Here is a 23,178-nt window from a genome sequence, read left to right as displayed (position 1 = left end):
CTACCAGGTGGTGTTGGGAGAGGAGGCATAGCTTGTGGACAGCTCGGGAAGCAAGTTGCAAGCACTGGATGACAGTTTCTTTCATCTTTGTGAATTGAGATACCTCCGATGGATCAATTCCACAGACTCTGAAGACTTTCCCGTCAGCTCCCACCGTGCAACCTCCGGTCCCCCTAACTGAACATCCAGTGCTCCGGACTCCACTAGCCTTCCCATTAGCATCCTCGTCAGCTGGTATGAGATGGCAAGGTGGGTCTCAGGAGCTCCAAGAGTACGTCCTCCCAATCTGGCAAAAAGGAGAGCTCTCCTGGTCTAGCCACTCCCTTCCATTGGACTCCTGGAATTCATTTTGATTGGACAAACCCAGCAGCACTGTCCCCAGCTCTGAAGCCTAGTGAGGGTGGCTTTGTGTGTGACTGGCTGGGCCTCGGTATGTTTCCATCCTGTTTCAGGCATGGCCTTGCCTGATCCACACGGATTGAAAGGAGGGTTTCATTCTCCGTGATAAACAAAGGCTGTTGCAGAATTAAAAACGGTGAATAGACAAAAGAACAAATGTCTCCTTCAGCCTCTTGGGGGAGACGCTTCATGGTCGGCAATGCCTGCTTTTTGCTCCCAATGGTAATGTTCACAAGGGTTTCAAGTTTCAGTTTCTCTTTTCCGGACTTTGTCAGAGGATGCAGATTAGTTGGCAGTGAACTTTCTTGGATGTGGTCTCGTGGTGTTCTTTATGACCGCCCCGGTATAGTCTCATGTTTGAAGGCCTCAGACGGCCTGAGAGAGCTAAGCTTCCAGTACCAAACTCCACTCCAGTGTCATCAAGTTCTAGCCCTTCACCAGCAACTTAAATGAGTTGGTCCTGCCTGCACGGAGCCTTTGGGGTGGCCCTCAGGGAAACACTGACCAAAGTCCTCTGAATCAAGGGCTCAGCAAGGAGCGGAGGTGATAAAGCGACAGATGCTTCTAAAGTGACAGAGGCAGGGATCCCTGGGTGGCACAGTGGTTTGGTGCCTGCCTTTGGCCCAGGGCGCGATCCTGGAGACCCGGGATCGAATCCCACGTTGGGCTCCCGGTGCATGGAGCCTGCTTCTCCCTCTGCCTGTGTCTCTGCCTCTCTCTCTCTCTCTCTCTGTGTGCGACTATCATAAATAAATAATAAAAAATAAAGTGACAGAGGCATATCAACAGCTGTCTTCACCTTCTTCCAAGTACTCTCAGCCTCACCATCCACACCTATGAGATTTACACCTTAAACTGGTTGCCGTTACACTTATTTTTTACCCCCCCTCCCCCATGGAATGTGTACACTGCTGAGCTGGGAGACTGATTCAGTGGTTTGCGTTACCCTCTTGGCAGAAGACAACTCAGAGAAAGTGGTGTATTTCATCTCACCACTCCCCCTGGCAAGCCTCCCTAACCTCGGCCTTCCCCACTGTCATTTCTTCTTTGGGTTACAATGAGTTCTCGTCCCTCCATTAAATAATAAGCAAGCTTTTGATATCTAATGTTGCCATAAGATATGTGCACTGGCTTTTTATTGCTATTTTGCTTGTGCGTGTCTGTGTGGGTGCATGAGTGTGTGTGTGTGTGTGTGTGTGTGTGTGAGAAAGTGATCTAAGGTTCTTAATGTTTGAGTATATCCATTCGGTGCTCCTGACAGAGCAATGGAACATACAAACACTCTTGTGTATCTAGAAACCGTTTTATAATAAGTCCAGTACAAAATACATGTACCGCACATCTAAATATGCAAAATAATGAAACACATGTGAACCACCCCAACTCGAGACATTATTGAGGTTCCTCTGTAATCCTTCGCCTCCAGTGTCCTACCCTCCCCATTCCCTGAAGGTCGCAAATGTGATTCTTGTGCCCCCTCCCTCCATTCCTTGGTTGTCCTGCATAGTATTTTATCATATATGTGTGATTCTGCAGACATGAGTTTTGCCTGTTTTGAACTTTGTAAAAATGTTATAGTCCCTTCTTTCACTGAATATTATGCTTCTTAAACTCAGCCATTGATGTCTGAGCAGCTCTGGCTCGTTTTCACTGCTACCTAATTTTCCACCGTGCCCGTTTTCCGCACGTTCCTCCCCAGGCATTTGAAAGGCGATTATGTGCACAAGGTCCTTACTTAGCACACTTCCTGGCGCAGAGTCAGGGTTCCGAGAACAGTTGTTCAATTGCTGAGACTGTGCCCTAAGTGTTAAGAGTAACACTTGTTTCCCGCGGCTGGATTGTCTGCCTTTCGCCCCAGTGCTGAGGATGCTGCTAGCTCCTCCTCCTGTGAATGACAGTTCTAAAGTATTGGGACCAGCAAGGAGAGAATTTGCGTGCAGCCAGCTCACTGAGGACTACAACTCCCAGAAAGCATTGCGATGGCCTCCTGCGTGAACGGCGGTTTATTTCCTGCCCCGTAGGTAGCTTCCGGGTTGTGTGGGCGGGGCCGGAGGAACTCTCCAATGAACCCTTTCCCCGGGCCGAGGGGCGGAGGGAGTGCCCAATGAGCGTCTGCGCCGAGGAGCCGAGCCAATGAGCGGTAAGGTTGCTGGGGAGGCTGCCGTGATGACGTCACTGAGATGCGCCCGCCGAGCGCGGGGGAAGCCAGCCGGTCTCCCCTGCCCGGCCAGAGGCGCGCTGGTCCTCGCGGCGTGTGCGGACCCCGCTTCCTCCGTGTCCCTGGCGGGCACGGCAGCCCGGAACCTCCACGCCGATGGCCACTAACCTGAGGACGCCCTCTTTCGCCTCCTCTTCGTCGACCTCGACAGACACGGACGACGAGGGTGTGCGCGGCACTTGCGAAGATGCTTCCATGTGCAAGAGGTGCTGGCCGGGCGCGGGGCCGGGGCCGGGGGGCGGCTGCCCAGCGGGGCCGGGGCCTCGGGGCGAGGCTGGCGCTGAAAGGTTCCCGTCAGCTCGCGCGACCCTCGGGCCACGCCTGGGACTGCCCGCAGCGGAGGGCGGCTCCCTTCTGCTGCGAGCCGGGGCTGGGGGCCGGGCCTCCTGGGGGCCGAGGCCTTGCGGGAAGCCAGCCGCGAGGCCACGAGGTAGAGTCTTGGTGCGCGAGGAGAAGCGGAGCGTCCGCCTGTTGAGTAGGTTCCGTCGCGTCGTGGGTTGTCCTGGGCCCCTCTGCACCTGCCGTGGGGCCAAGCAGGGGCGTGGGGGGGCGGGGGCGGGGCGGGGGGCGGGGCGGCCTGCCCAGGACCGCGTGCAGGGGTGTGCAGAGCCAGGACCTTCCCCAGCTCCTGCCTGGATGCCACAGGAGCCTACGGTCCTGGGGGTGCTGCGGCGGCCGCGTTGGGAGCACACACCTGTGTCCCGTGTGGGAGCGCCTGAGGCTTGAGGGTCCTGCGTTCCTCCGCTCGGCGGAGATCGCGGACAGTAGAGTGGGTGGCGGGCGCTTGCTCTTGGGTGGCCGGTGGGTACTGGGGACCCACGGTGAACAGGCCTGACGTGGCACCTGTTGCGAGAGACGGGAGGCAGACGTCACCCGTGAAGAACGGAACTGCAGCGTGCATCCGAGTCTGTGATTGAGGCAGTACTGTGCGAGCTGACAACAGAAGGCTGACCACCCAGCAGGGATGTAGGAGGGCGTTGGGTCGGGACAGGGAAGGAGCGTGAAGTGTCCAAGGCATGGAAAGAATGCCGCTGAAGCTGGAGCCACGTGCCGACCGTCGGCTGGAGTAAACCGAGGGTTTGGGTTCAGACCTGCACTTTCTGTTATTTCTTGGAGATTCAGCATAGTGATTTAAAGCGCGGACTCCAGGGCCAGGCTCTCTCAGGCTGACCCTAGCTCTGCCCCTTATGGTCTGTGTTACTCCACCACTCTGCGGGGTCTCAGTTTCCTGACCTGAGAAGTGGAGTCATAATAATCCCACTTGATAGATGATTGTAAAGATTGAATGGTAAATAACTAATAAGGCACTTAGAGCCACGTTTGGCATGTAGTAGGTGTTAGTGGTGGTAAAATAAAAGTAGAGATAAATACGTACATTAAGTGTCTAAGATTGGGAGGCCGTCTTGCAAGGTTTTTGTTTTTGTTTTTTTTTAAGTTTTTACTCTTCGGTGAGAGAGAGAGAGAGAGGGGCAGAGACACAGCAGGCTCCCTGTAGGGAGCCCGTTGTGAGACTTGATCCCAGGACCCCTGGATCACAACCTGAGCCCATGGCACATGCTCAACCACTGAGCCTCCCAGGTGCCCCGAAATTTGTGAACTTTAATGGATGACACCCAACTTCATTTCTTCTTCACCTTTCAAGTGCTGTTGACCGTATGTGTAGCCCTTTGAATTAGAAATAATTTTCCTCCCATACACTTCTACTTGCTAAGAGAATGTGGAGTGCCAAGGAAACAATCAGAAGGAAACAAAATACTTTTCAGTAGCGTATTACGGTTAGGTTTGCTTGAAACGTATTGGTGATTTTGATTTATTTGAGATTCGTCGCTAACAGTTTTTGCAAACTTGCTTACTTAAAAAACAGTAAAAATGCTCTTGTTGGATAATTTCTTTTTTTTTTTTTCTTGTTGGATAATTTCTATAGTTTCTCAGCTCTTCTCTGCCTCAGTTTCTAATGCCCCCCCCCCGCCGCAAGTCTGGAGACATCTAATAGGGGAAGTTTCGGGTCGGAATTGCAGGATTCTCCCAAAGTGCACATCACTGGAGCCTGTGGAGCTTTGTAAAGAACACACAGTTGCTCACATCCTATTGCAGACTCACTGAGTCCGAAGCTTCCGGGTTAGGTGCCCTGCTGTAAAGACCAGGTGTGTTTGCCATCTGGATGCATTTCATCAAAGCTGTTCTTGCACTGGGCTTTCCTTCATCTGAGAAACCTGCAACAAGCTTGGGAGAATCCGTACGTTAATGTTCTGAGACATTTTGCAGGGCTCTGTTCTGCAAGGTCTGTGATACCATAACCTGCATCTCCAGTGTAATGTAACGTGTTAAACCCTTAAATCTCGCCAGAAAGTCAAGTAATTAGTGAGGCCGGGATTCCTTGCAGGACCGTGGGCAAATAACTTCCTGCCTCAGTCCTCTCTTTGGAATGGGGAAGAGAATGGTAACCCACCTTTGGGATGTAAGGATTCAGTGAGAAAAAGACACAAGGCAGTTATTAGCACAGGGTCTGGCGCAGTGAGAAACCTTCACTAAGTTATTATCACGAGCTTTGATTTTCCTCCATTCTTTCTTTTTTCTGTGTTTTACAGATTTTATTTGTTTTACAGAGAGTGCGTGCACGCGTGGGTGGGGCGGGGCAAAGTGAGAGGGAGGGGGAAAGAATCTCAGGGAGAGTTTGCACTGAGCGAGGAGCCCAACGTGGGGCTCTCTGTCACGACCCTGAGACAGGACCTGAGCTGAAACCAAGAGCTGGGCACTCAGCCACCTGAGCCACCCAGGCGCCCTTCATTTCCGTCTATTCTGAGTATTACTTGGTTGAAGTTACTGAATGTGTGCCAGGTGTGGATCGGGCTGGTTCCTGCCACCCTGGGTTCCAGCCACAGCAACCCCGAAAATAACGTTAAGAAACCAGTCAGCCTCCCCAGAACTCCTACGGTTCTGCTGTTTGGTGTGTTCCCTCCTTCTATACAGGCCCTGGGGGTGCTCAGCATGCTGTGAGCTGTCAGCTGAACAGGTGTTTGCCAGATAGAAGAACATCGCATGGACATTGAAGCACATGCTGTGTCAGGGGAACCTGACGTTGTGCTGCAGAGCGGGTAGGGTTCTGGAGCCACAGTCAGAGGCGAAGTGCGGGAAGGGCCGAGGAGTTGCTTCTCTTTCCTGTCTGGGTTTTTTTTTTTTCCTTCCCCAGATTTTATTTGCTTATTCATGAGAGACACAGAGGCAGAGACACATGCAGAGGGAGCAGCAGGCTCTCCCTGGGGAGCGTGACGAGGGACTCGATCCCAGGACCCTGGGACTCAATCCCAGGCCCCCACAATCCTGACCTGAGCTGAAGAAAGATCCTGAATCACTGACCACCCAGGGGCCCCGGGTCGAGGGGTTTCGGGTGGGGGAGCTGACGTGCTCTGGGTTTGTTTTAGAACGATCGCCAGCAGCCAGCAGCCACGTGGGAGACGGCGTTGGCAACAAAGGGCAGGTCCGCTCTCTTTCCTTCCCTGCTGCCACACCCCTCCCTTGGCTCAGGTCCCTTCTCTTACCTGGTCCTGTTGCAACACGTCCTTAAGGTCCTGTCTGCTTCTAGTGCAGCTCCCCTGCTACGCAAGTGTTCATTGTCCAGCCAGGGTAATGTAACTTGCGATCAGAAATCTTGTCCTGTCACTGGGTGACTGGACACCTCTTGATTCCCCATCAGCCGGCAAGCTTAGAATCTGCAGTGCGTGGCATGGCACACTTTGCTTTCGGTGATCCTGTCACGCTACCCTGGCTATCCCCCTGCCAGCTGGAAATCTCCATGTAGACGTCTCAGCATTACGGCAGATTCATTATTTCCAAAAGTATGCTCGAGATGCCCTGGCTGTGTTTTCCTCCTTGCTACCACAGCCCTCCAAGTCCGTGAAGGGTGCCACACTGTTCGTTCCGTTGACCGGCGCAGAGGAGAGGAGTCATCCTGGATCTCTGCTCCTACTCAGCCCCTTCCTTGTGCTATCGATCCTTCACCCAAGCCTGTGATGTCATCTGCTAAAGATTTCTGGACTCTCCCTCCTTTTCTCCACCTCTGCTTCTGCCCTGTGAGCCTGAGTTACGGTCGTGTGGTGCGAGCCATGGTGCTCATCTGCTAGCCGCGCCTCCGGGGACTCGTGCCTCCCTCAGCCTCTAGCTGCCCCTGGAGCCTGAGGTTTGTGGAGGGCACATTGCATCATGTCACTGCCTGGCCTTGTGGCGTCTTGTTGGCATTTGAAAAGTTCCTGATGTGGTCTGTGTGGCGGCCCCATCCTTGCTTCCCCAGTGTGGCTTCACGCCAGCCTTGCCTGCCCTCCGGGATCGATTCAGCTGTCAGATGTGCCCTGTCCCCGCGGGCCTTAGGGCGGAGCAGCTGCTCCCTGTGCCCAAGAGGCTCCTGCGGTGGTGGCCATGGGGTGGGGGTGGGGGGGCGGATGTTGACCTGAAGATTGAGGTGACCTGCTTGGGACCTAGTGGGATAATTGTAGCTCGTTTTAAATATTTTATTTATTGAAAGGGAGAGAGTTTGTGAAGGGGAAGTGCAGAGGGAGAGGGACAAGCAGATTCTGCCCTGAGTGTGGCCCCAACACAGGACTCGATCCCATGACCCGGACATCCTGACCTGAGCCAAAATCAGGAGTCAGACACTTAATCGACTGAGCCCCCTGGTTGCCCTGTTTTTGTTTTTGTGTTTTTTTTTTTTTGTCTTTTGGGGGAATTAAACACTTAAGACCTTGCCTATGTGCTTTGAGGAAAGCAACAGAGTTTAAAAGAAGGGAAACAGACTCAAAATCTGTTTCGGTACAAAGTCTGTTTCTCTTAAGACTTTGTTTCCCGCCTTCCGTTTTTAACCAAGAAGACAACCAGCAGGAAATAGAAACCAAAAAATGAGGCTAAATGATGCAAAAGGTGAATGATAAACTTAAAAATAAGGGGTGGAGCAGTATCTTAAAGGCCAGTGTGCAGCACACAGGTAACATTCCAAACTTGAAACTTGATTCTGAGAGTATTGGATTGGTGTTTGTAATTGCTTATACATCCGTTGTAGGTGAGTGTCTATGTAGCTGTGTTACATGTATATATGCGGCGTATATACGTACAGAACGAGACACCCACATCCACGCTCACACATACACACAAACACCATGGAAGCAGCTGGAATGTAGAGGAGAGATCTAAGTCCAAGTGGGTAAGTAGGTTTGAAAAGCAACAGAATTAAGTTTCCTACCAGGTTGCACAGCTCGAGGGAAACACCCTTGACCTCTGTAAATCGGTGCCTTCTGCCTAAGGTCCTTCCCCGTTTCGTACCTGTTCCTCTTTGCTGAGCCTTTGAACTAATGTCCGGGATTGTAGTAAGCAGTCATGAGTGTTGAGTAGAAGTGAAGTGAACAGGCGCCAGCCTTGCTCCTCACCGGCTAGGGCAGCAGGGAGAGCCCCTTCCCATTCTCTGAGATGAAGGAAAACCGAGGGGAAGGCACGTCACACCTTTCTTGTGAAGTTCCCACTGTTGCAGGCGACACGCGTGCCAATAGGGCAGAGTCAGTGCTGCTGAATGAGCAGGAGGTTGGACCAGATCAGTGTTTCCCGCAGGGCAGTGTGAGATGACTTTAGGCGGCACACAGGATAGATAGATGCTTTAAATGTTGATCAGTGGTATTTATTAGAGAGTGTGTTTGGAGAAAATATTAGGTGGCACATCAGACGGGGTATTAAAAGTGAGTTGATATAAAGGATAATTAGGTTATGTGAATGTCATGAACATTTCAGAAGCAGCAGTGGAATGAATGAAGGCTGAGTACAGGCCTCTCTAAATCTGAGGGTTTTGAGTCTTTGGGTTTTATTTATTTATTTACTTTCTTGGGGGGTGGGGCGGAGAGAGAGAGAGCGAGAGAGAGCATGCGCAAGCTTGCCTGACCAGGGCTGCGGAGGGGCAGAAGGAGAGGGAGAGAGAAAGAATCGCAAGCGGGCTCCTCGCCCAGTGCAGAGCGCGACGCAGGCACGCCTTGCCAGGCCTTGCCGTCAAGACTCTGAGATCAGCACCTGAGCTGAAAGCAAGAGTCGGTTGCCCAACAGGCTGCGCCACCCAGGCACCCATGATTTCTTCTTGATATGTCCTGTGGTCACTGCCACGTCCTGCTAGGGTTGTCATTATCTGTGCAGGTGGACATGCTCCTCGTGCCCCTCGTGGCCTGGCTGGACAGCTAGCTGCACCTGCAGCCCCTGGTGCTTCCGTCCACATCGCATTTAAGGGCCATTTGAAGAAGGAGCACAAATCCTGATTGCTGTTCGAGGTCATCCATTGGTAGCTTCGCATGAGATCAGGAAAGACTCCGTGACAGAACCCAGGGTCGGTGACTTGGAAGGAAATCTCGGATTGGATGCTGAGGATCACTTGAGAAGAAATGTAGGCTGGCCAGTGCTCTTGGCGACACGAAGATCAATCATCGTTGTGTAGAAACTCCCAGAGATCCTGGAAGGGAAGACTTAAGCAACTCCTCTTCAGCAGCCTTTGCCTTGCAGTCCGTTCCAATAAGTCCAAACGGGCTTTTGGATAAGCAGACAATTCCAATTGTAAGCACTCAGAGAAACCATTAACTACCCAACGGTGTTTCTTCTTTCTTTTCGGAGTCTTAACGGTTGATGGTGTCTTAGAATGATACATGCCATTTGGTAAGGTAGAGAAAGTTTAAACAGACCCATTGAGAAACACACACATGCCCCAGAAATCTCTGAGCAGGGTCTCCTGCTTCTCTGCTGTTGTTCAGCCTCCCTGCCTACCTCCTGCTACTACTGGGACTTTCCAAGGAGCTTCCTGCCCCCAGAGCGTTTCTACCTGCGATTCCTCCTGTCTGGAATGCCTTCTGCACAGCTTTCTGCAATTGTGTCGCCCTCCACTCAGCCATCCCCTCTTCAGAGACGCCTTCTCTCTCACCTTCTCTAAAGTAGATCCTTCCATCCCCCCCTGCTGTTGTCCTTGTTCTGACCTAAGCTCTTCTTTCTGTCTCTGTCCCTGCCCTGCTTCACCCCTGTGAACCAATGCCCGGCCCTTTGCCGACGCTCAACAAATATGGCTTGACTGAATCCACAGTATTAAACTGATGGCAATGCAGACGCTGCTCCTTGTGTTCCAGGAGAGGGCAGTAGGAAGTACTTGGAGGAGCTCCCGGAGGAAGGCAGCTTGGTCAGCTTTTCAGCAGTTCGAGTGCTGGGCAGTGGAGCGAGCGAGCCAGCGCCTTCTTTGTGGGGCGTGCTCAGGCAGTGGCGTGGTGTTGTTGCAGGGATCTTGCCCTGGATGTGAGGGTTGAGCAGGTGCAGTCTAAGGGCCCCTCCCGCCAAACATCCACCTGTGAGGACTCCTCATCACCAGTCTGTGGTTCCTGCTCAAACCACAGGGATGGCTTCTACCACTAGATGGCGCCAGACGGTGCCTTTGAGGGCAGTGCCCCTCAGACCACCATCAGTGAGAAGAGCGTTTTCTTTCGTGTTTTAAATTACTGAAGTATAGTTGGTCTGTGCGATGTCATATTAGTCTCCGGTGTGTGACATAGCGATCGGACGAGTCTATACATTACTCAGCGCCCCCCACGATCAGGTACAGTCATCCTATGCCACCGTACAGCCTTGTTACAGTATTACTGACTCTATTCCCTGTGTTGTGCTTTTGTGTTGGTGGGTCATTTATATAACTGGATGTTTGTACCTCTTAATCCCCTTCACCAGGGGCGCCCATGGGCCTCCCCCCCCCCCCCCCCGGCAACCACCAGCCTGCTTTTTGTGCTTAGAGTCTATTTTATTCTGTTTGTTTGCGGAACACATTCTTCAGGGCACTCCTCCCCTGAACACACACTTTCAACAGAAGCTTCACAAAACAGCCTTTACCTCTTAGAGTGTGTAATGAATGTCGATATTTTCCGTTTTCCTGTAGTTGACTGCATTCTCTAAGATGGAGATTTGCAAACTGTGGCATTGGTTTATGATACGGATGGGTCACAGTTCATTGTTTGAGAAGCATTATTGTAGACAACTGAGCCCGTTCACTCTGCAAAGCTCTGTGGGTCAGTTTTCCTTGGACCGTCTGGGCGTATAGCAAATTGAGTCCCTTAGTGAGTAGTTCATGTGTTTCTGTGGAGTTGCTGCGTTGAGTAGCTTCCTTCTGAAGGCATAGCTTCCTCCTGGGTGTCTGTGGTTGTGGGAAGGTAGAAAGGAGAGACTGGGTGGGAAAATGTCGTGGATTAGCACAGACTGTAGTCAGGGCAGGGGTAAGGAAGCCTCGTCCGTGGCTATAACGAGAAGATTCAATATCACTTCTGGGCACTAAGAACGTAGCTGGGAGACGTCTCTCTCTCTCTCTCTCTCTCTCTCTCTCTCTCACACACACACACACACACACACACACAGCCTTACCCCTCTCAGCTTACTCGTCAAGCAAATGGAAAGGAGCTACTGAACACAGGATATCACTTAGGATGCTTCAGGGTGCAAGTAAGCCAAGACTCACCCCATCTTTCTCACTTACTTATTTATTTACTTATAAAGATTTTATTTATTTATTCACGAGAGACACACACACAGAGAGAGAGAGAGAAAGAGAGAGAAAGAGAGAGGCAGAGATATAGGCAGAGGGAGAAGTAGCCTCCATGCAGGGAGCCCGATGCAGGACTCCGGGAGACGCCCTGGGCCAAAGGCAGGCAAGGCACTAAACCGCCGAGCCACCCAGGCATCCCTAATCATTACTTTTTTTAAAAAGATTTACCTCTTTGTCTCAAAGAGAGGAAATGAGCCAGGGGAGTGGAAGAGGGGAGAGAGAGTCTTGGCGCAGACTCCCTGCTACGTGTGGAACCTGACGTGGGGCTCGATCCCAGGACCCCGAATTGATGACCTGAGGGGAAACCAAGAGTGGTCACTCCAACCGACTGAGCCACCCAGGCTCCCTTTAAAAGCTAAAGACATGTTTTAATTCACAGATATCCATTGAGGGGTAGAGTAGACTCCAGGCGCATAGTGGCTTGGCGTGGCCTTGGGGATCCAGGCTCCTGCCATTACTTCTCATTGTCCTAAGGCTGGCTCCGCTCCTGGTTGCCAGAAGACCTTCAGTGGTAAACCGGGCTTCAGCTCCCTGGCTCAGAACACTAAAACTTTGATTCCTTGGGGTGTCGGCTGGGAAGCGTTTAGGCTCCCGTAGCCTTTTCCAGGTTGCAGTGTAGGCCACTCTAACACTTTCTCGGTTGTAGCTGTAGTGTTTATTTGTTCCTGGATTTTCCACCGTGACCTCCTCGAGGGACGTGGAATGAGCGGTATCTGCTACAGAGTCGGGGGAAATCCTTAGGTAGTGGTTAGTCTTACGCAACGGTTCCGGTCTCCTTTCCTATGGACACAGAACTTCTGGTTGAGCAGAGTTGTCTGAGTGGCTCTCACCCGTGAGTTTGCTGTGGAGTGAATGAGTGGTGGCAGGTCTCCTGGGTGAGGTATGAGGTGAGGTTATGTGCTCTCTAGGGTCCTGGGAGAGGAGTTGGCCGTATGAAGAAAGAGAGGGAAGAAATGGCCGCTGTGGGGAGGGTGAGGGGCTGTGTGTGTGTGAGCAGCAAGACGGATGGCTGCGCCTGTTGACATGTGTAATGGAGCGCCAGATGTGCACGTGTTGGCCTTTTGACGTAGGTGATTTTCCTGCTTTACCTGGTTGCCGAGAATGGGCCTGAACCTGCTGACCTCTACTCACCTGCCTCCTTTCGTCCCTTCCAGGTTTGCAGTCAGCATTGGCTACTGGCATGACCCTTACATTCAGCATTTTGTAAGACTGTCTAAGGAGAGGAAGGCTCCCGAAATTAACAGAGGCAAGTGGTGACCCCCGCCCCCTTCTTCCCGAAGGTCCTCTCATTAGCACAGAGGCCTGAAGTTTTGGAGATTCGTTCTATTTTTTTTTTTTTTTAAATATTTTTTTTCAATTTTTATTTATTTATGATAGTCACAGAGAGAGAGAGAGAGAGGCAGAGACACAGGCAGAGGGAGAAGCAGGCTCCATGCACCGGGAGCCCGACGTGGGATTCGATCCCGGGTCTCCAGGATTGCGCCCTGGGCCAAAGGCAGGCGCCAAACCGCTGCGCCACCCAGGGATCCCTCGTTCTATTTTTTTTATATGATTTTTCTTCATATTTTTTAAAATTGGGATCCCTGGGTGGCACAGTGGTTTAGCGCCTGCCTTTGGCCCAGGGCGCAATCCTGGAGACCCGGGATCGAATCCCACGTCGGGCTCCCAGTGCATGGAGCCTGCTTCTTCCTCTGCCTGTGTCTCTGCCTCTCTCTCTCTCTCTGTGACTATCATAAATAAATAAAAATTAAAAAAAAATTTTTTTTTTAAATTTATTTGACATTGAGAGTGAGAGCACAGAGAGTGGTTGGGGGACTGAGGGAGAGTGAGAAGCATACTCCCCACTGATCAGAGAGCCCGATGTGGGCTCGATCCCAGGATCTTGAGATCATGACCTGAGCTGAAGGCAGACACTGAGCCGACGGCGCCACCCAAGCACCCCCAGGGATTCCCTCTTAAAAAGAGAGTTCCAGTGTTCACTCTCTCCAGTGGTTTCTCGAAGTGCTTCTTTCCCAACATGCTCACCAACATAGCGTATCATGAAACTTCTTATCTTTGTTCATCTGATTTGTGAAAAATGCTATCTTTACAATAATTTTATTTTATATTCCTCCTATTTTGTGGTGAAGTTAAAGATCATTTTTATATGTTTAAAAGTTTTAAAGTGGTGGTACCTGGGAATAGGGACAGGGTAGTTACTTGAGGCGAGGGTGAACCCAGTCATCAGGAAGATGGGGCAAGGCCTGGCTAAGAGGCCTCAGGCCTCCGTCCCATGCTCTTGAGGCAGCTTTCCTAACAGATGCTGCAGAGCCAGGGCCCCTCTATCGGGCGTCAGGAGCTGGGTGCCCCAGGAAGATTGGCAGCCATCTGTCCTTCCCAAATAGCCTGTGGTGAGCATCTTTAAAATTTTTTCCCCAACATCCAGTCTGTTGTGGATGATATACTTTAACACACAATAAAGATGATTTACTGGATGCATAAAATACAAACTCAAATTATTTATTAGGAGAATCAGTAGACAAAGAATTCCTATGTCCAATTGCTGTAAGTCTCTAAATGCCACTGCAATGTGGTTTAAGATAGTCATCTTTTCAGCATCAGGGCTTTAGAATGCAGATTGTATTCCTTTCCCCCCTCTTCGATTTCCCATCTCCTGTGCTCCAGCTCCCCACCACAGAGCTGAACAATTCAGTTTTTTCAGCAACATTTGCCTGGTGCCTTTCTCTCCCCCAATCACTGAGGCCATTTTATAAACATAGAGGCTCTTACCCAGTCGGCATGGATATGAAGGGAACACGATAAAAACTGCTTTTTTTTTTCCTTTTTGCTTTTATATTTATCTGCCCCGTTCCTGACCCCAAAAAACTATTTTTGTCATGATCTTCTATTTTAACTTTTAACACAGGCCTAAGTAGCTTTCACCTAGCCAGGAGAAAAGCAAGTTTTGAAGAGGAATAATTAGATCTGATATTTTGTTGCAAAACACTTGTCTTTCCTAAGTGAAATCATGGGACAGTTTATTTTTCAGATAGGTAATTCCACTATTAAATAGATTGTACTTGCTTTGGTTCAAACAGCTTTAAAAGGTGATAGAATTTGAAAGTCACTGTTACTCTTGTGAATTTCACAGATAAAGCGCTGACCCTACAGAAGAACAGAAGTGTCCTGTTTTGCTGTTCTCCTGGGGTGGGCTTTGCAGGGATGTCTGATGTCATGACCTCCATGAGCCATAGCTTGTGTCTCTCTCTCTCTTTCAGGATATTTTGCTCGAGTCCACGGTGTTGATCAGCTTATCAAGGCCTTTCTACGGAAGACAGAATGTCAGTGTCAGATTCTAAATCTTGGGGCTGGGATGGATACCACCTTCTGGAGGTTAAAGGTATATTAAAACTCCCCTTCTTGGGGATCCCTGGGTGGCTCAGCGGTTTGGCGCCTGCCTTTGGCCCAGGGCGCTATCCTGGAGTCTCAGGATCGAGACCCGCATCGGGCTCCTGGCATGGAGCCTGCTTCTCCCTCTGCCTGTGTCTCTGCCTCTCTCTCTGTCTCTCTCAGTGTGTCTATCATAAATAAATAAATAAATCTTTAAAAAAAAAAAAAAACTCCCCTTCTTGTTTGCCAAATTGTTTTGTTTTGTGAAGGTGCCTGCGTGGCTCAAGAACGTTAAAAATATATTCAGAGGGAATCCAGTGACCGGCTGCTGGTCTCTTCGCCCCATTGCTAGGTGCTTACACCTGCTGCCACCATCAGCCACCTACATGATGTCACTAGGGCCATAGTGGAGGATGTACGTCTTGCTTGTCATCCTTTGCTGTTACAAACAGGGCTTAGGATCGAACTCCTTGTATACATTGCGTGTGCACGTGTGGAAGAACCCTGCCAGTGGAATTGCTGAGACTGACAGCCCATGCATTGGCCATCTTGACAGCAACTGAGATTTTGTTGTCATCAAGACAGTGTGTTCGGTATAGTTTGGAGATGAGCGAGGCTGGGTGAAGGTACTATGACAGAAAGCCCTTTTGTAGCTCTACCCTGATGTGATTCCCCCCACCTGTGTTAGGGATCAAGAATAGGTATTGTTCGTTACACTCACTCACAGGAAAGGGGATGGTCCCGTTAGTGGCGGAACCAGGACCGAAGAACTGGTCTTTGATGCCGGGCTAGAATCGTAGCTACCCACCTTTTCCCTATGACACCTTCACTGATTGCACCTTCCTTTTTGTAGGTTCGTACAGATTTTTCTCAGTTCTTCTATCAGGTCCGTCGTGTGGCAGTGATGGGTACGTGCGTTTCCCCAGGTTTCTTGCAGACATACACCAAGAAAAATCAGTGTGTGGGGGCCTAACAGCACCCGCATAGGCATTTTGTCCCTAATCAGTTCACCTGATAAGGAAGTCTTTGGTTGTCAGTGCGCACGACCTTTCTGTTACTCAGGCGAGAACCCAGCAGCCTCAGCACCGCCGGAGTAGTCATTGTTTGCCTCTGCACTATTCATTCAGGATAAGATAGCTAACGTTTATGAAGTGCTGGCAGTTATGGGACCTCGTGAATTAACGTGAGAGCTCTGGGGTGGGAGGGTTAGAGATCAGGAAAGGGGGTGCTGCAGGAGCCTGTGTCTTCCCCAGATTGGACGGCCAGTGGCGTTGATGCCTGGAACAAACTGTGCACTACAGCTCCGCCACGTCCAGGCTCCGTTCCTGTTCTCTGCACGGAGCCCTGTGGTTGTTCAGGGGGGTCTTTGCCGTACATGGGGCGGTGGTGCCTCTGTACCTCAGAGACCGTGCTGTGGGGGAAGGACCCGGGACAAAGCACAGTGGCTGGCAGAATGTGGACCGTGGTCACAGAAGCCACTGGAGAAACGCCTCCTTCTTGCCTGACACCCTTTCGACCTGATTTCATGACTTGGTATCTCACCTCTGTCATGTAGGTTCATTAATAATTAATACATCTGAGAGTTTTATTTCTGAGCAAGGTACGCCAAGACTAGGTACCCCTTCCAAGAAAAGGTTCTCTCTCAGGAGTGAGGGAGGTCAATAACACAGGGTCTCGAAATTTTCTGGAGGCTTTTTTGTTTGATAATTATATTGGTCCAAAGAGTTTTTAACAAATCAAAGTTTGTTTTTTTGTTTTTAAAGATTGTATTTATTTATTCACGAGAGACACAGAGAGAGGGAGAGACACAGAGAGAGGGAGAAGCAGACTCAAGTCACAAGCCTTGTTTCTTGCCAGGCCTAAGGAGTGTGAGGAGCTGCTGCAGGCAATACTCAGCGTGTCATTAAAAGAGGCCAGAAAGGGATGTCCCTACAGTCTGTGCAGTTGGTGAGCTGAGGAGAGAATGCATTCAAGAATAGTCATCAGGGCTGAGTGAGTGATTGGACACAACAGATGGAGAGTATGTGCTCAGATGGCCAGGGGCTGACCAGGCTGGGTATGCAGAAGAGGGAGCAGGGCTGTGTGTGTGTGTGTGTGTGTTTGTGTATGTCTGCATATGAGTGTAATTGTGTCTCTCTCTGTATCTATGTGTCTGTGTCTATGTGTGTGTCTCTTGTGTCTGTGTGCGGGTCCTTGTGTGTATGTGTGTTTATCTCACTGTGTGTGTGTTTGTGTGTCTCTGAATATGTGTGTTTCTGTGTTTGTGTCTGTGTGTCTGTGTGTGTGGCTTTCACACTTATTTTATTGCAGCCCTCAGTAAAAATAAATGTGCATCCATCCCGGTCATGCCCCATATGTGTGTATTCGTATCAGTGAGTAGTAAAAGTCCAGCAATGTCACTTACTGAGGCCATTGTGAGTGTTACTCGTGTATTTATTTCCTCATTAATCCTCACACCCCCGTGAGGTGCTGTCATTTCGTCTACTGTACACACGAGAAAGCTTGGCCCAGGGAGTTTAGTGACTTCCAAGACTTCACAGCAGACATATGTTGGAGCTAGGATCTGAACCCCATTCTTCCGCTCCAGAGGGACTGCCCTTTACCACCAACCCTGCTTTCCAAAATCACATGAAAAATACATTCTGACCGTATTGTGCCTGACTTAAAACCTTAAAATGCCCCATTGCTGTTTCAGGCCTAGTACTCATACATGAAGATGATCAGTAAGTTGTATGAGTGAATACATACTTAGAAAACTTACTGTGTATCTTTCCTCAGGATGAAGATCTGCTCCCAAGTAAATATTTTGAAGTCGACTTTCCAATGATAGTCACAAGAAAGCTGCATAGCATCAAGTAAGTGTGGCTTGGACCAGAGGACAGAGCTGGGTGGATTCAGAGGCAGCGTTCAGCAGGGGCCAGTCTGAATTCCAGAGACCTCATTTTAGGGGACTCTTCCCTTGACCCCATCCCCCCCCCCCCCCACTTTCTTGCTAACCTTGGGATCGCCATTCTAGCCTATCGAGCAGTCTTCACAATGAAATATACCCTGCCTTGTGGCTGTTCTGTCCATTAATGTCATTCTCTGAACGTTTGAAAGAAATGACCTATAGTAGTTTCATCATCTGGGTTTTTGGGGGTTTTTTTTAAAGATTTTTATTTATTTATTCATGAGAGACACAGAACAAGAGAGGCAGAAACACAGGCAGAGGGAGAAGCAGGCCCTATGCAGGGAACCTGATGTGGGACTCGATCTCGGGTCTCTAGGATCACACCCTGGGCTGAAGGCCAGCTAAACCGTTGAGCTACCTGGGCTACCCTCATCTGAATTTTTTTTTTTTAATTTTTTTTTTATTTATTTATGATAGTCACACACAGAGAGAGAGAGAGGCAGAGACACAGGCAGAGGGAGAAGCAGGCTCCATGCACCGGAAGCCTAACGTGGGATTCGATCCCGGGTCTCCAGGATCGCGCCCTGGGCCAAAGGCAGGCACCAAACCGCTGCGCCACCCAGGGATCCCTCATCTGAATTTTTAATGTATATTTTGTCTAGTTCTTTATCTCCAAGTCATAGAAAAGTGCCCAACCTAGAGCACGTGCATAGTAAATATTCTTTGAGTGAATGAATGGAACGCTGAAGTTAGTTGCTCACTAACCAGACAAAAACCCCACCAAAAAGGAGAATTATAGACCAATATCCCTGATGAACACAGATGCAAAAAATTCTCAACAAGATACTAGCTAATAGGATCCAACAGTACATTAAGATTATTCACCATGACCAAGTGGGATTTATCCCCAGGATGCAAGGCTGGTTCAACACTCATAAAGCATTCAATGTGATAGATCATATCAATAAAAGAAAAAACAAGAACCATATGATCCTCTCAATAGATGCAGAGAAAGCACTTGACAAAATAACTGCATCATTCCTGATCAAAACTCTTCAGAGTGTAGGTATAGAAGGAACATTCCTCAGCATCTTAAAAGCTGTCTGTGAGGGCAGCCCCGGTGGCTCAGCGGTTTAGCGCCGCCTACAGCTCAGGGCATGATCCTGGAGACCCAGGATCGAGTCCCACGTCAGGCTCCCTTCATGGAGCCTGCTTCTCCCTCTGCCTGTGTCTCTGCCTCTCTCTCTGTCTCCTCTCTGTGTATTCTCATGAATAAATAAATAAAATCTTAAAAAAAAAAAAAAACTGTCTATGAAAAGCCCACAGCAAATATCATTCTCAATGGGGAAACACTGGGAGCCATTCCCCTAAGATCAGGAACATGACAGGGATGTCCACTCTCACCACTGCTATTCAACATCGTACTAGAAGTCCTTGCCTCAGCAAAGAGGCAACAAAAATAAATAAAAGGCATTCAAATTGGCAGAGAAGAAGTCAAACTCTCCCTCTTTGCAGATGACATGATACTGTACATAGAAAACCCAAAAGAGGGGATACCTGGGTCGCTCAGCGGTTTGGCACCTGCCTTTGGCCCAGGGCACGATCCTGGAGTCTTGGGATCGAGTCCCGCGTCGGGCTCCCAGCATGGAGCCTGCTTCTCCCTCTGTCTGTGTCTCTGCCTCTCTCTCTCTCTCTCATAAATAAATAAATAAATTAATTAAAAAAAAAAAAAAGACTCCACCCCAAGATTGTTAGAAATCATACCTCAGTTTGGCAGTGTGGCAAGATACAAAATCAATGCCCAGAAATCAGTGGCATTTCTATACACTAACAATGAAACTGAAGAGAGAGAAATTAAGGAGTCAATCCCATTTACAATTGCACCCAAAAGCGTAAGATACTTAGGAATAAACCTAACCAAAGAGGTAAAGGATCTATACCCTAAAAACTACAGAACACTTCTGAAAGAAACTGAGGAAGACACAAAGAGATGGGAAAACATTCCATGCTCATGGATTGGAAGAATTAATATTGTGAAAATGTCAATGCTACCCAGGGCAATTTTACACATTCAATGCAATCCCTATCAAGATACCATGGACTTTCTTCAGAGAGTTGGAACAAACAATCTTAAGATTTGTGTGGAATCAGAAAAGACCCCAAATAGCCAGGGGAATATTGAAAAAGAAAACCAGAGCCAGGGGCATCACAATGCCGGATTACAGGTTGTACTACAAAGCTGTGATCATCAAGACAGTATGGTACTGGCACAAAAACAGACACATAGATCAATGGAACAGAATGGAGAATCCAGAAATGGGCCCTCAACTCTATGGTCAACTAACATTCAACAAAGCGGGAAAGACTATCCACTGGAAAAAGAACAGTCTCTTCAATAAATGGTGCTGGGAAAATTGGACACCCACATGCAGAAGAATGAAACTAGACCACGACACAAAGATAAACTCAAAATGGATGAAAGATCTAAATGTGAGACAAGATTCCATCAAAATCCTAGAGGAGGGATCCCTGGGTGGCGCAGCGGTTTGACGCCTGCCTTTGGCCCAGGGCGTGATCCTGGAGACCCGGGATCGAATCCCACGTCGGGCTCCCGGTGCATGGAGCCTGCTTCTCCCTCTGCCTATGTCTCTGCCTCTCTCTCTCTCTCTCTGTGACTATCATGAATAAATAAAAAATTTAAAAAAAAATCCTAGAGGAAAACACAGGCAACACCCTTTTTGAACTTGGCCACAGTGACTTCTTGCAGGATACATCTATGAAGGCAAGGGAAACCAAAACAAAAATGAATTATTGGGACTTAATCAAGATAAAAAAGCTTCTGCACAGCCAAAGAAACAGTCAACAAAACTAAAAGCCTACAGAATGGGAGAAGATATTTGCAAAAGACCTATCAGATAAAGGGCTAGTATCCAAAATCTATAAAGAACTTCTTAAACTCAACAGCAAAGAAACAGTCAAATCATGAAATGGGCAAAAGACATGAACAGAAATTTCACCGAGGAAGACAGACATGGCCAACAAGCTAATGAGAAAATGCTCTGTATCACTGGCCATCAGGGAAATACAAATCAAAACCACAATGAAATACCACCTCACACCAGTGAGAATGGGGAAAATTAAGACAGGAAACAACAAATGTTGGAGAGGCTGTGGAGAAAGGGGAATCCTGTTGCACTGTTGGTGGGAATGTGAACTGGTGCAGCCACTCTGGAAAACTGTGTGGAGGTTCCTCAAAGAGTTAAAAATAGACCTGCCCTACGACCCAGCAATTGCACTGCTGGGGATTTACCCCAAAGATACAGATGCAGTGAAATGCCGGAACACCTGCACCCCAATGTTTATAGCAGCAATGGCCACAATAGCCAAACTGGAAGGAGCCCTCGGTGTCCATCGAAAGATGAATGGATAAAGGAGATGTGGTCTGTGTATACAGTGGAATATTAGTCAGACGTTAGAAACGACAAATACCCACCATTTGCTTCTAGGTGGATGGAACTGGAGGGTATTATGCTGTGTGAAGTAAGTCAATTGGAGAAGGACAAACATTACCTGGTCTCATTCATTTGGGGGATATAAAAAATAGTGAAAGGGAATAAAGGGGAAAGGAGAGGAAATGAGTGGGAAATATCAGTGAGGGTGATGGAACATGAGAGCCTCCCAACTCTGGGAAACGAACAAGGGGTGGTGGAAGGGGAGGTGGGCAGGGGGATGGGGTGACTGGGTAACGCAGGCACTGTGGTGGGCACTTGACGGGATGAGCACTGGGTGATATGCTATATGTTGGCAAATGGAACTCCAATAAAAAAATAGAAAAAAAATGTTTTGTTTGAGAAGAGGCAGGAAACTAGAGATAGCTTGGGAAACACTAAACATTGGGAAAATTCTTGCTGACTTGTCTTCAGTGATTTCTGAGTCTTCAGTATTTCATGATCAGATTGTGAGTTGACATCACATTCTGAGTGTAGTGCTTAGTGACCTAGCCTGAGAGCCGATCCACACAGTTTTACTGCGAGTGCCGAGGACCGAATATCATGAAGCAGAAGTCCCTGTGGAGCGCTGCTTTGAACAGGAGCAGGATGTACTTGCCATTTCTTTAGTGGATTTTTGCATTTTTGCTGAAACTGTTTGCATTTTTCCTCATTTCTCTCTCTTTCCCATCTTCCCAGAGTCAAGCCTTTCTTATCACAACCCATTATAGAATTACATGCAGACGACACACTTCAAATCGGCAAGTACCCTTAACCTAAGTGATAGAGTATGGACTATATAACTATCCTTGCTTTTTGTCCCGCTTTTCCTCTTAAAGATGGTGTGTTGTGTATATATGTGTGTATGTGTGTGTGCCTACGTGTGTGCACACATGATGTCAGACAGCATGTACTCTTGCTGATACATTTCCACTGCATCGCATTTACTGTGAAGGAGTTTAAAACAGTTGTTTGACTGGCTCTTCTTAGATATCCATAGGTCCCCGATCCTAAATCTTTAAAACATTTTTTTCAATGAGTTGCGAACGTTTCAAAAATAGATTTTTTTTTCCTGGAAGTCTCCTTTTCCAGATTTCCTTGGGAAAATCCAATCTGGCAGCATGAGACCCTGACTCCTGCATGGTTGCCTCATGGAGGAGGGCTGTGCGTCCTCCATTTGTGTCCCCACTGCTCCCTGTTGTCTTGTACCTGACCTGTTCCACCTGTTATGTTACCTCCTTGGCCCCTGTGCTCGGTTTTCCCCCTCACGTTTTAATTATGAATGTTTCCAACAACTGTTCTAAGCCTTTTGAACCAAGGTAAACCTCTTCCAGAATGTTCCCATCATTTTCAGTCTGTGTCTGGCAGAGAAGTTCAAAGGACTTAGTAATAATTCAGGTGAGAAAACATGGCCAGGGAGGATGGCCTTCTTGGAAGATGGACACAGATAACACAGTAAACATCAGACAACTAGACAGGCCTCTATGCAACTGCAGTGCCATGGTCATGCTCCTAGCGAAGAAACTCCCACAGAAATAATATCTCCCCCAGCCTTTGTTTCCTTCCTGCAGATTTTAAGTAGAACCTATTCAGACACTGCCATTTGCTGGCCTGTTTTCTCCACATGGAAGCTACCATAATTTTCTATATATTTGGTTAATCCCTGTGTCAGAATGATTACCTATAATGAAAGAGGTAACACTTTGCATTACTTTGAATCCATCAATGCAGAAATATATGAGGTAAAAGTAAAGACTCTCCATAAGCTCTACCCTCACCAAGATAACCAGTGTTTAGAGTGTTTTCTCCTATGGATGCATAATACATCTAGAGACAGATAAATATCACACATAAGAGAACGCACACAGAAATATAATCCGGTGCCTGGTATATAAAAGGTTTAATAAATTTTTGTTGAAAGAACATATATATTGAATAAATACATACGGGATCCCTGGGTGGCGCAGCAGTTTAGCGCCTGCCTTTGACCCAGGGCGCGATCCTGGAGACCCGGGATCGAATCCCGTGTCGGGCTCCCGGTGCCTATGTCTCTGCCTCTCTCTCTCTCTCTCTCTCTCTCTCTCTGTGTGACTATCATAAATAAACAAAAATTAAAAATAAATAAATACATACATACATTGTTCAACAATATATCTGTTAAATGGGTGAATCTATAGTTTTTTGTTTTTGTTTTTTTAATATTTTATTTGAGAGAGAGAGAATGAGC

At 48.5% G+C, this 23,178-nt stretch overlaps 1 protein-coding gene across 2 annotated transcripts in view; it reads left to right on the top strand.

The window, feature by feature from the left end:
• The first annotated feature begins 2,571 nt into the window (after positions 1 to 2,571).
• The window catches only part of LCMT1 (leucine carboxyl methyltransferase 1), a 40,956-nt gene continuing 20,349 nt past the window's right edge, over positions 2,572 to 23,178 (top strand). The window contains exons 1-5 of one of the 2 annotated variants that reach the window (XM_038540009.1): positions 2,572 to 2,823; positions 12,359 to 12,450; positions 14,462 to 14,583; positions 17,352 to 17,428; positions 21,651 to 21,712. In XM_038540009.1, coding sequence (XP_038395937.1) covers positions 2,714 to 2,823; positions 12,359 to 12,450; positions 14,462 to 14,583; positions 17,352 to 17,428; positions 21,651 to 21,712 — 463 coding nt within the window. In that variant the 5' untranslated portion in view covers positions 2,572 to 2,713. The remainder of the gene's footprint in view (positions 2,824 to 12,358; positions 12,451 to 14,461; positions 14,584 to 17,351; positions 17,429 to 21,650; positions 21,713 to 23,178) is intronic. The other variant, XM_038540010.1, reaches the window with a different exon arrangement.

This window comes from Canis lupus, chromosome 6, assembly GCF_011100685.1.
Source record: "Canis lupus familiaris isolate Mischka breed German Shepherd chromosome 6, alternate assembly UU_Cfam_GSD_1.0, whole genome shotgun sequence".
NCBI classification, from domain to species: Eukaryota; Metazoa; Chordata; class Mammalia; order Carnivora; family Canidae; genus Canis; species Canis lupus.
This window is presented reverse-complemented; position numbering and strand designations above follow the sequence as displayed.